The sequence below is a fragment of the Pleurodeles waltl genome, chromosome 8, assembly GCF_031143425.1.
Source record: "Pleurodeles waltl isolate 20211129_DDA chromosome 8, aPleWal1.hap1.20221129, whole genome shotgun sequence".
In the NCBI taxonomy this organism is placed as follows: Eukaryota; Metazoa; Chordata; class Amphibia; order Caudata; family Salamandridae; genus Pleurodeles; species Pleurodeles waltl.
Window position 1 is genome coordinate 1340100347 of NC_090447.1, and position 12830 is coordinate 1340113176.

Below are 12830 nucleotides of genomic sequence, written 5' to 3' on the forward strand. Positions count from 1 at the left end.
TCAATGGGAAAATGTATCCCTGGTAATGTAGGTCCAGAAGCGGAGAAGAAAGCACTGATTCCAAGTTGTTGTTCGAAAATGTCTGTCAGACACGTTCTTTTCGAACAGACGAACCGAGCACTGACAACAAGGAACTCGGCTGGAGGCTTATCAGGGCTTCCTCGCCTCCTTCTTCGGCTACTGGATGAACATACTTTCAACTTGCCAGATCCAGCACATTCCTTCAACCTACCTACATACCATTTTACGGTCGTACTTTCCTTGGCCGGACTGGCCCAGCCTTGATAAAGTCACTTGTGTGACGAAACACGTGTTGGCTGTTTTTCTGCAAAAACGAAAACTCACCTATGACAAACGCTGTCTAAGAATTAAAGACTTTGATCAACACCAACTTGGAATCCGTGCTTTCTTCTCCGCTTCTGGACCTACATTACCAGGGATACATTTTCCCATTGATCTTACTGGACTGTACTCCTCTGAGTGCCTGGTCAATTTGTAGCAATTATCATTGTGTATCTGGGTACACAACTTTCAGTGCCCATTGGGTAGTTGGGCACTCGACCAACATGGCACCAGTTTCTCGTATCTTTGACTTTGATGTCCAATACAAACTGTAACGTTACGGAGGTGCGGCACCTTGACCGCCACTACCCTTTTTCATTCCCAGCCAATTAGATCAATCTGGTGGAATTTTAGTTTGTGAAACATGCTTATTTTTCTTTTCTTTTTGAACTTCTCAAAAGCTACTAATTACGTAAATATGCATCAAGCCTATTGGAAATCTGTCCTGCACTTTTTGCTGTAGTGTTGTAAAGAGTGTGGCATGATGGTGGGAGAGGCAATGGTTACAAGCACATGGGTGAGCGGTGGGGTGGTTGACAGGAATGCGGTAGTAGAGAAGTACATGTGGGAGCTGAATCAAACACATGTACTCTAATAGAGTGCTCAACACGAAAGAAAAAAGTAGTGCTTGAAAACGAAGCAGTGAAAACAGAGATACCAGTCAGTCAAATCAGTGGTAAAGCAGCAGTGATGCATGAAAGGGACAAATGCAAGGTTGACAAACTGAGGCACAAATAAGAATCAGACAAATGAGTGAAAAAGAAAGCCAACCACTGGGAAACGATGGGTAGGCTACAAGCCCCTCTATGTCCTTGGTAAGTCCCAAAATGTCTTGACATGGACTGTGCTTTCTAGTAGGCTTGTCTTGAAACATATAAAATAAGAACATACTCGCACCTACAAATTGGGTCATAAACTAAATGGAGACCAGTGCCAAAACAAGTGTAAGATCAGATGATACAGTCAAATCTTGATTGGAGTACTTTTACTAACCATGTGCTTCTGTGGCTTTGTAAATGTTTGATTGTTATCCAAAAGTCAATATAACAGATCCCTATTCACTTTTCTTTTTGCAGCCCTGGAACAACCACCTGGGGGGACCAGTCAAATATCAAGAGCAGGTTAGTTGTAAACGTTATTAGCAAGTTGACAAGTCAGCAAATGTATAAATCACAAGCCTGGTGTAAAACGTTTTTGTAAGATGATAATATGATTAAGTTGCAAAATGTACCCCTGTTTTGTTTTTATCTAATTTAGAGAGCTAGGCCTCAGTGGAAGTATAAAGGTTAAGCAGCAATATAAATCTATTATTCACAGTTACATAAACTCTTTGCAGCAAATCTTTCATTCAACACCACTCTTGTAAATGAAAACCAGAAAAGCCTCTATGGAAGAGGTTCTGCTGAGTACCACATTGTTTAAGAACAGACTATATCATCCTAAAAGAAGTGTTTGTACCACTGTAAATGCACAGGATGCTGAGAAGGGAAGGTCTGCAGTGACCTCGCACAGACCGGCTGGAATGGATATCATACTGCACTCCCCACTGTTTACCTATGCTTTGTATATTCTATTTGCCAAAGTAGTAGCCTGTGAGATCACCAGAAATATACCCCCTTCTCCATCCCTGACATTGCTTCCAATAGTCATTTTATCAGGAAAAGCAACAACGGAAGCCTTGGACCTTCCCACAGCAACAGAATATGAATGAATTGGATAAAGGTTGCTACTCTGTATATTATCTGCTACTTACATTTGGATGTTACAATTCCAGTATGGCGACAATTTACACTTCCCGTTTTGATATCTATCACAAGTATATGTCACAGCGAATATGGTGCACAGCTCATGTGATCAAGGCTGCATAGTTGGCCGAAACGTGTCAGTTTGAAGTAAAACCTCTATCACTTTTCACGTTAGTGAGCGTTTTCTCTCTGGGCATTTTGGATATTATTTGCCGGTGTGCTCTGCCGGCACACGCTCCACCCCCTTTGGGTAGTGGGCTATAGTCCTCTAGTCCTCTAGTTCTGTTAAGCTTAGTTCACCAATCTACATACCTTCTTTCCCTCAGATGTTCCTCACACTCTACAGAACATTAAGGTAATGCCACGGGATCATTGTTAGTTAAGCCCCTGCTACCGGACCCACCTCTATAAAGTAGGTAACAGGTACTAAAAAAAGGGAGTTTAACATCCTGATGAAGGCCCAGTGACCTGAGATAGGGCACCAACGGGGCCAAAACTGCTGATGAGCAAAGTGGGGGATAGGGCAATAGCGATCTTGAGTCCACCCCAGTTTGGGGCTTTTAATCCTGCTAGGGGGAGGCTATAAAAGTGTAGATTGACATCCCCTTAACCGGTTTTAGGTGAGCTGTACATAGGATCTCTTAAAAAACCAGGGCATTTACCCTCACTACCTACCCTTTTGCTCCATTCTGAAGTGTTGGTTTGCACCAGAGTATTGTAGCAGCCGTATGATGAAGCATGCCACTATTTAGTGGGTGAGGGAACTTTTAATATTCCGTTAGGGTCCTGAATCCATTGGCAACCAAGAGGTTTTGAATGCCAAGTCGAGGAGGCAGTGAGACTGCACACACCGGCTCTACAGTGGCAGGCCTGAGACACGTTTACAGGGCTACTTAGGTGCGTGGCACAATCAGTGCTGCAGGCTCACTAGTAGAATTTAATTGACAGGCCCTGGGTATCTGGTATACCACTTTACAAAGGACGTACATGTAAATTAAATATGCCAATTTTGGGTAAACCAAGGTTACCATGTTTAGGGGAGAAGCACATGCAAGTTGGCACTGGTGAGCATTGGTAAAGTGCTCAGAGTTCCAAAGCCAACCAAAAGTTAAAGCAACAAAATAGGAGGTGAAAGCAAAACCTCTGGGGTAAGTCCACTCTACGGATGCTAGGTCTAACACCCAGGAAGTTCATGGCAGTGAGAGACACCAAAAAGCCACATCTGACTACCCAATGTAAATAAGGCAGACAGTCATATGGCTTACTGCTGACGGCCTGTACTCTCTTGGGCTGTTAGAGTAAGGTTTATGCCGATGGAGGAAATGTGGTTGGCATAAACCGGGCAATTTGACTGATTCAAAATTGAACGGGTGGAACGAGAGTTTTGGCAGACCGGTTACTTAGTCAACACTGCAATGGAAAAACTTGTCTGCTGAAATTGTGTCTTAAGATCAGTTGGCTATGCTGTCATGTGCAAAGCAGAAATAAAAAGCTCATGCCTGTGCGAGTCTGGCTGCACATGAACAATACCAAATCCTTTTGAAGTTTTTCAGAGACAGAGAGAATCTTCTTTGGTCGTATGTGCAACATGTCAATTAATGATGGGCACATTTTAAAATTCACTTCAGGGATTCTCAAAGCGTGCGTACAGTTAGCATGCCGCTAAAACCCGTAAACGTGTATGGGGGAAAAAAACCTTTCTGAAAAAAATATGCGTGTGATTTCTCCCACTAAAAGTGGCTTTTTGCTGATCTTCTCTTTTTTCATCCAAAATATGCTTTCTCACACAGACAGCCTTTCGTACAAGAGCACAGTTTGTAATGACATTTACACACATAATCTATAGAATTCAGAATAATTATTTGATTCACCTTACACGATATCAGAAGAGCCTCATTTACAATTAATAGATAATTGCCAACATTTTGCTTCATCATTGATTTGAAGTAAATTAATAATCTCAAAATAGGAGAATCATCAAGAAGAAAATATAAAAAGTTGTAATTAATGGAAAAACATTTTAAAAGTGTTAATTTTTTAGTCCTGCAGTACTTCATAAAATGTAATATTTGCAGCAGTTGTCTACATTCTTCTGATGAATATTTACAACCACAAACTCCTCACCTTTAGAATATTCCCAGGTGAAAGACTGGATCTGGAACATTTTCCAGCGTAGTACCCTCTGCACTGGTGGTGGCATATGTGGCTTTGCGCTGAATTCACTGCTCCGGAAGCCACGGCTGGGAGTGCATGTAGGCTCCACCCACGCACACTGATGTCTGTCCTTTCTTTCCTCTTCTTTGGACAGAGGTCCAGAAATAGCTAATACTTTTTTCTCTTCTGTTGAGAAGCCTGTTTCCAGAGTTTTTCCAGTGTGCAAGGTAACATGTTCCCTTCTGCATCTACAGGGTTTAGGAGTTATAGGGATTGTCACAAACAGATGTCTGACCGATCGCCATGAGGTGTTCGTCTGGTCTGTGGCCATGACTTCAAGTCTTGCTGGGAATGAGCCCTGATGAACGTGATCTACGACCGCAAAACCAAGTTGTACGTCCCCAAACAATGGAAGAAGTCATGTAAGGCTTTTTCCCAGTTAGCCTAGAAAATTCTCTGGGATCGCGATTTATGACAAGTCATCATCTCCAACCAAGTCTTCGGGTACATCAAAGTCCAAGAAGAAGCACAAGAAGTCCAAGCAGGCTTCCTAGCTGCTTCACTCTCTCTCTGAGATGTTGCAAGGCCATCAGGATGCTCCCATCCTCAAACCTCACTCCCAACCCCTTACTGAGGAGCCATTTCCACACATGGGCCCGATGTACTCCAAATCTTTGGGCCCGTTGGCGCAACAGATTGAGGCGTCCCTAGAGGCCATGCTCATCATGTTGGGCACCCTACCAGCTCCCTCTGGTGCACCTTCAGGCCTCACAGATCTGAAGATGCCTTCAGTTGAGTTACTGGTGACAGGTCCACCTTCTGCATAGTTTGTGCCTCTTGAACCTACTTAAGGGTCAGTGTTTACTTTGGAGTTGACCCTGCGGTTGGCACAACAGTCTTCGAAGGTTCTTAGTGCATCGACACTGGAGGAGGATGTTGATCCTATTCTTTCTGACTCTGAACTGAATCTGTGTCCAACTCGGCTGAAGCAGTGTTCCAGCTCAGCTCCAATGCGCCCGGTCACAGTACTGTCTGACAGACAAAACTGTACCCTTGCCACAGAGCTGTACTCCAGTGCTCCACCAGCTTTTCGGATCGGAGTTTGAACAGAGCCAACAGCTTTGTACCTTGAAAGTGATGATGAATTTGTTCCTCAATACGATATTAGTAACTTCAAATATATATAGCCATCGTCTCAAGAAATATAAGGATTGAAAGGATACCTTGTTGTTGAAAAGAGAGACATGATAAACCGTAGCTGTCAATGATTTAATTCTAGTACAAATAGTATTCAAAATGGCCATTCCTTATTTAGCCAAAAATATAAAATGTCCAACAGCATGTGGAAATTGTTTATATCACTCAAGTCATGCAAACTAGGATTCTTGACTTTAAGGAATAGATTATAGTGGGCGATAATAATTTTCGTTAGTGTTTAAAAAAAAAAAAAAATGTCCTAAATATCCACGGCAAGAATATATTTGTTGATTATATTTGGTGTTCTTTATCTAATTAATGGCAATGTAGTTGAGTACCGAATAAAAAGGGGGATCCACACAAGTTTGTCTTCTCTGGAACGCCATCTATTCACAACCTAAAGTTGTGAAGTTTCTCCTACACCGTTATTTATACCTGGTGTCCACCACCTGTACTAACACATGGGGTGATAATAAGGATATGGGAACTTCATCTGCACGTTAGAAAGAAATGTTAACAAGCATTTTCAGTGGAACAAGGCTCGCATTTGCTCAAGTTGGAGCTATTTGCGTTGTAAACTCCTAACTTTTCTTGCCAAACAAATAAAAAAAAAAAAAAAAACACAGCGCGATCACGCTATTTAAAATGCAGCGCGATCGTGCTGAAATTGAAAAAGAAAAAACGGAGCGCGATCGTTCTATGCAAACCCCAGCGCGATCGTGCTGTGGGGAAAATTAACAGATAAAGTTGTCCAGAAACCAGGCTCAAAACATCGAGCCTCGTATGTTTCTAGTAGTTTACTGGTGCTGTGTACGCGGGCTAAACACCAAAAAGGCATGACGTATGCATGCCTTTCACAAATGAAAGCAGGCAGATTTTAAAGAGCAAGCCCAGGAACCAATGAAAGAGACTGACGTGACCTGGGCGTGGTTTGAAACCCAAAGAGAGATTACTTTATGGAGGGAGTGCTTTGCGCTCGCCCATAAAAAGGGAGATAGGGGCACGCTGCTGAAATATTGTGGCTATTAGTAAATGACTCTTTGAGTCCTTGTTTTTCAGCCACACAAGGCATCTTAGAAAGGTGTGTGTGTGTACTGCCTGATAAAAGCTAGGACACAGAAGTCAAAACATTAGGGAAATGAAACGAGCGCGTACACACACCAATAAAGAATAATTGGAATGAATAATATTGTAATGACAGGAAGATAATAGTGTGACTGTGAGAGACAAAAACTCTTCTGAGCTGATCCAAGATGTAATTGACTATGTCGCAACCTAATGGCTCTGATGAAAGAAAACTAGTGGCTGGACAGAGGCTGAACCACTCAGTGTACTATTTTACATAATAGGTTGGCATCACCAGACTTAAAAAAGGAGCATTGCTACATTTATTGCAAATACCTCCCTTAATGACATTTCTGCTGCTGCAATATGATTTACTAGCCAGACTTTCACCAAATACAACTGTGTAGAGGGTGAGAGTGGTGGCAGTAAGATGGGTATGGGGGAAGTGTAGCATGTACATTTATTGGCTGAAGTGCAAAATGTGAAACAAGAAAACCTGGGATTAATCCCGGCTTCTTCACTTTACCAAATTGTGTGACCCTAGACAATTGTTTCATTTCACTTTCCCTCCTTTTTCTTCATTATCACATGTAAAACATTGAAATACACGACTTCAGGATGTGCATTGTAGAAAACCTTCACCTGTCTTTGGCCACCCAAAGAGTGCACACAACTGACTTGCCTCTTAGTTCACTATTGTCATTGTTGTCCGGGTGATGGGGAAGAACGAATGTTTGTAAATTCGTGTTTGAAAACTGTCACTTAAAAAATACTTCTCAGTACACTTATATAATCTGATGTATTAAACTGAAACGGTATTGCATGTTAAGTGTATTTTATTATCATAGTTTTATACTTTGGCTGCAAGATGTCTTTAAAAATAAATGTCTTCCTAAAGTTAAGTGGTGCAGGATAACTTATTTGCTTCCTTTCTTTAACGTCAATTAACTTTTAAGTAAAGGCTTGCTTTTTTATTTGACATCTTCGTGCAAAGTCAGGTAAACAGCTCAGAGCTGGTGTTGACCAGGGAGCCGCATGTAAAGGTCAGGAGGCCCGAATGGGGCCCCAGGTGGTACTCTGAGTATCAATGGTGTAGACGTTCAGTTACGAAGAAAGGCTCTGACCTACACTCTGGTAGGTCAGACAGTATCAAACATTTGTTGGCTGATCTCACTCTTCTAGCAAGGAACAACTGTTGTACAAGCAATGCCCAGCTTGGGTTTTCCAGAATAGTTGCTCACTGTTTAACACTGCTAAAAGAAACTAACAGTCCTTTTGCAGCGTTTCTATATGCATGTGTAACCCTCCCATCTCCTCAGTAGAGGAGGTCAATTGATACAGAAGAAAATATTCCAAGATGTCAATCAAGTGGCTTGAGGTCAATATCTCATGGAGTCATAACTGCTCATCCTGCTGTCGATGCTCAGCCACTAATGGGCAGAATTATGCATTGCATGTAAATCTAGGAAATAATAGCTAAATATGTACATCTGCACAAAATCTTTCTGCAGAAAAAACACCATAGTATTGAAAATAATTTTGCCTCTTTGCACATCTCTGTAGTATAGAATACTTGAAATTATTTAGTTTTTGTAGTAGGCAACAACCACTTCCAGTACAAAGTCCTAACATTTGTGTGTAAATATGTTCCTCGGACATCTGCAGCATGTATGTCTGCAGTTGCAGCAGGTCAAAGGGAACAGAAAATCCTTTCAATTTACACGACTGACTGATAAAGGCAGTGTAATCAGAAGAAACTTTAAAACGTTTTTGAAAATGTCTGAACACTGTGTTCCGATTAGGCCTTCAATTCAGCCAACAGTTACCCTAGTACAATGAATACATTTAGCTGGGTGCGATCCTGAACACTCTGGTCACAAAAGTGTAAGGAGGAGAGACTATCCTCTATCCGTGTGAATTGTCAGCCTGTTACTGTCAACTCATCGGATAGCACAACATTTATCATTCCTTCTAGAATCATTTGCTTTCTGCATTGGTCTGGGGGCGCCTGCCAGACTTCATATGCAAATCCTACAGCAATATATGGCGGACCAGTTGAATCCGTTCTCAGACATCTGGGAGAATAGATTGATGCTGTTGCAATCTGCAAGCCAGTCATTTCCAAGGCGGTGCCAGTCAAAACATTCACTGAAGGGAATCTCATCCCATTCCATCAGCACCAATTCTCCGTGTCAACCAGACAGTTTCTCACCAAACATTCTATGTGAAAGGGATTTTTAATTACACAAAATGGATAAGAAAATCAGAGCATGTATTCGTAAATTATAGTCTAGCAAGTTCAGGTTTACACTCAACAAAATAATCCATTTATATATGGATAGTATGGTGCATCTCACTATCTTAACCAACAGGCATGCCTAAAGCACATTCCACAAGTCGAAAATCCGCAGCCTTAGCTCTTTAAGGGAATGCGCCTATTTCAGAGTTGTGTAAGGCTGGCACCTGGACATCCTTGCATACATTCACAAGACATTGTCTGGATTTGGACACCAAGGTGGATGGCTAAGTAGAGCAAATATCCCTGGGAAAGTTCTCGTCTGCCTATTTTCGGGATGGTCTTGTTCTTCTATTCATTGCGTATGACTATTGATGAGGATCCCTTAAAAAAGAAGGAAAAGTTGCATATTTATAATCCTAGTTCTTTTCCAGGGGAATCCTTCTCAAGGTTGAGCTACCCTCTCCAGGCAAGAAAACATACAGCATTTTCTTCCATTCAGGACCCTCTTCTTTACATAAAAATATAATTGACCTATCACATGTGGGGCATGTTGGGATACAAGGGTGAGGGTTACAGTGACGCCTTAAAAGGTCAGTTTCTCTATGCATTTGCATTGCAGCCTATCGTCTAACACTGCCCTTCATTCCCTTTAGTTTTTCCTTTTAAAAAAAAACTTTTGAATGACTTTATGCGATCGACCCATTTATTTTGTGACAATTTTATTAAACTGGATCCTTCATTAAAATGAACATTAAATGAAATGTGGTCATTTTAGCCTTTTTAACGGTTTCAAACATTATTGTGCCCCTCCCTTGTAAAGAAATATATTGCTCAGGTGTACATAATTAGTTACGTTTGTGGAAGCGCTCCGGAATCTTGGGTGTGGGTGAGATAATTCAGTGCTTATATCTTTCATAAGGATCCCCTTGGAAGATATTGCATGTAGGCAGTTTTCCTTCCCGTTAGCAGCTAAGAGGCCATCCACTACGTTGATTAATTTACTCCTGTAGATGTCTGTTCAGGCAAAGGGTTGACTATTAGAACAGTTTGAGGTTACCACACTGCTTTTTCGGAATGTATGTATTTACTCAATAAAAGTTTGTTTTAGATTTCTGGTGGTTTCACTATTCCTAAAAAGACAGCAGAACAATTTCCTCGAGTTCCTTGTTTTTCCATGGAACTTGAAACAGATCCTTAAAAATGTAATTTGACCCCCTTTTAGCCTATGCTCTAACAATCCTTGGAAGTACTTTTTGTCTGGCTGCATTTCTAGCGGCCAGAACTTCAATCTGGTACATTGGCCTATACCAGGCCCCTTTGGTGTAGATCGCTGTTGCTACTCTGGAAATTGCCAACTGGGTTTTCAAGTAAAAACGTAATACTGTTCTTTCTGTGAACATGTTAGCCTTGAAGATTCCCTACCACACTATCATCTCCTCTCTAGAAGATAAAGGAATTGCCTTTTATTATTTCTCATTGTTTTGTTTTCCTCCATCTTTTACACCCTTAGGCTATGGTGGGGGGGTGGAAAAATTGAGGGGAGAGAACGCCAGCTGTGGTTCTAACGCCATATCTAGAAATGTCACTTGATGTAAATCCATGCACCTCCAGTCCTGATTTCAGATATCACAACAAGGTGCGGATGACTCCACATTGCTTAATTAAAATGTATGCGTTCAGTCTGGCACTTCGGAAGGACTGATTCGAAGAACCTTAATGACCTAGAATATCCATCAGAAACAATGTTACTGATAACAAACATTCTTTTTAAACTGTAACTAATACAAAAACAACCCCATTCTGTAATATATGAGCCAGCAATAGATAACAGTATGTCGGTACGGAACCTCTTGCATGGTATGTCTGGTCACCTAAAAAATTGGCTGTATACATTTGTATTGTTGATTTAAGTAATTTACAATAATTTCTCTTTGTCCTGTAGTACGAGTTTGAAGATCAAGAAGAGGTTATTTCAGTTTTGCCTGATTCAAAAATGGAAAATGAGATGTCAGAAGTTTTTTCCCACAATGAAGAATTTGCTACCCTGAGCTCTACGCAAACAAGGCTTGGATACAGAGACCCACATGTTCACATAGCAATAGAAAAGCAGAAAATAGAGCTTGAAAGACAGCGATTGAACATTGAGGCTGAACGTCTTCAATTGGAGAAAGACCGGTTGCAAATCGAAAAAGAAAGATTACGGCATCTGGATATGGAGTATGAAAGGCTTCAACTAGAGAAGGAGAGGCTTCAGATTGAACGGGAGAAGCTCCGAATGAATGTAGTACATGCAGAAAAATCTACAGTGGAGAATGAACATATGCAAGCTGAAAAAACAGTTGTGCAGCCCTTCGATATTGAAACAGAAAAATTAAAACTTGAAAAGGAAAGATTGCAGCTGGAAAAGGAGAGGCTGCAGTTTTTAAAATTTGAATCAGAGAAGCTTCAGATTGACAGGGAGCGTTTGCAAGTTGAAAAAGAACGTCTGCGAATTCAAAGAGAAGGACATAATCAATAACGCTGCTGGTATATCATTAGTTTTAATATTTGTGAAAGTACCCACAGTATCGATTTGATAAAAAAATAATTGTGTGTGCCCCTGTAGCCGTTTGGCCATCAATTAACACTAAGATTATTCATACTGTAATTTGTAGTTCACTCATAGTGGATGTAGACTCAAACTGAAGCAATTGGTGTTAAATACCTGTATAATTGAAAGGTATATTATGAACCATATTTTTCAGTGCAATAGTATTCTGCATCCAAAGACCTATCTTTTGATACTTTGAGTAGTGTAGCAATAATTCATTCAGTATGTGCATGGACATTATGGGCAGTATTTATTAGGTCATGAATTTAGTATTAGTGTTTCTTCATCTCCGGGTGGGAAACAAAGTAGGCAAGGCTTGATAATTTAAAAAGCTGATCTTTCATGTTTGAACAATTTACAATTCCACGACACATTGCAGTGCTTTTCCTCCAACGCCCTTCAATTGCCAAATTCACGGAGTACTGAGGAAGTGTGTACCTATGCTAATTGTATACTTTAGAGTGGGAATCTAACGGAACGATAGCTTTGTTGCACGATCAAGCCTTCTGACTAGGTTTTCATCCTAGGCTGCAAAAAAAGAATGTGTTATCAAGAAGACACCTATTCTTAAATATTATTTTTGTAACTTAATATGACCAGTTTTACCAAGTGTTTTTCTTTGAAAAGCTGGTTCCTGATCTCGGTCCATTTTCATAAAAAAAAAAATATATATATATATATATATATATATATATATATATATATATATATATATATATATATATATATATATTATTATAATTAAAAAAAAATTAAAGGCTCAAACAACGCATGTTCTGTTTTCCAGTGTTCTGGACTGAAAATGCAGAATGCTCTTGTCTTGCTTTCAGCCACATTCAGTTACTGTCTCAGCTCCAATTGTAGTTTCTCAAAGAGGATAACGTATCTTCTTATTAGAAATACAATAGTTTCAATGGTAATTTTAGGAGAACAATTGTTTATGCTTCAATTTTCCCAGGGTATAAACTAGTAGAGTTTTTGTTTAAATAAAATATTAAACGCCCTGTGAGATTGCAACACCCATATAAGCACAGTAGGTTGGTGGCCACTGTGCATCACCTACACTAGAAAGTTTTAGTTTAACAATTTCAGCCATGTAGGAACCTGAAATAGCAATAGGCATTAGGACATTAGTATGAAAGATTATATGGTATCCAACGTTTGTGTAGATATTTGGATGGTGACCAATGTTTTGCCTGAGTAAAGCTGTGGATAGAATCTCTTATAGTAGGGCATTGTCAGCCCTTAGCTATTTAGGGGGAGATGAAGGTCTCCTTACATTTGTATGGCAGACTCTATACATGGTAAGGAATAGCAAATAAAACATTTAGACCATTCTTTGCTGTGAGTCCTACTTCCAGTTTCCAACCACCAATTTCACTGTTTCTGCAGTATTCTCGTGTGTATTTTGCATTACATGCCTCTACCATATAAGATATGGTCATCCCTGCAGTGTGCCACATTTGTTAGATCCACTAATCACATCTCAAAATGCGAG

At 40.4% G+C, this 12830-nt stretch overlaps 1 protein-coding gene across 1 annotated transcript in view; it reads left to right on the forward strand.

Annotated features, from left to right (window-relative positions):
• The window catches only part of LOC138248625 (myb/SANT-like DNA-binding domain-containing protein 4), a 43756-nt gene extending 31769 nt beyond the window's left edge, over positions 1-11987 (forward strand). Inside the window, exons 3-4 of the mRNA XM_069202348.1 lie at positions 1419-1463; positions 10685-11987. Of these exons, the coding sequence (XP_069058449.1) occupies positions 1419-1463; positions 10685-11260 (621 nt within the window). The 3' untranslated portion in view covers positions 11261-11987. The remainder of the gene's footprint in view (positions 1-1418; positions 1464-10684) is intronic.
• Positions 11988-12830: the final 843 nt, after the last annotated feature.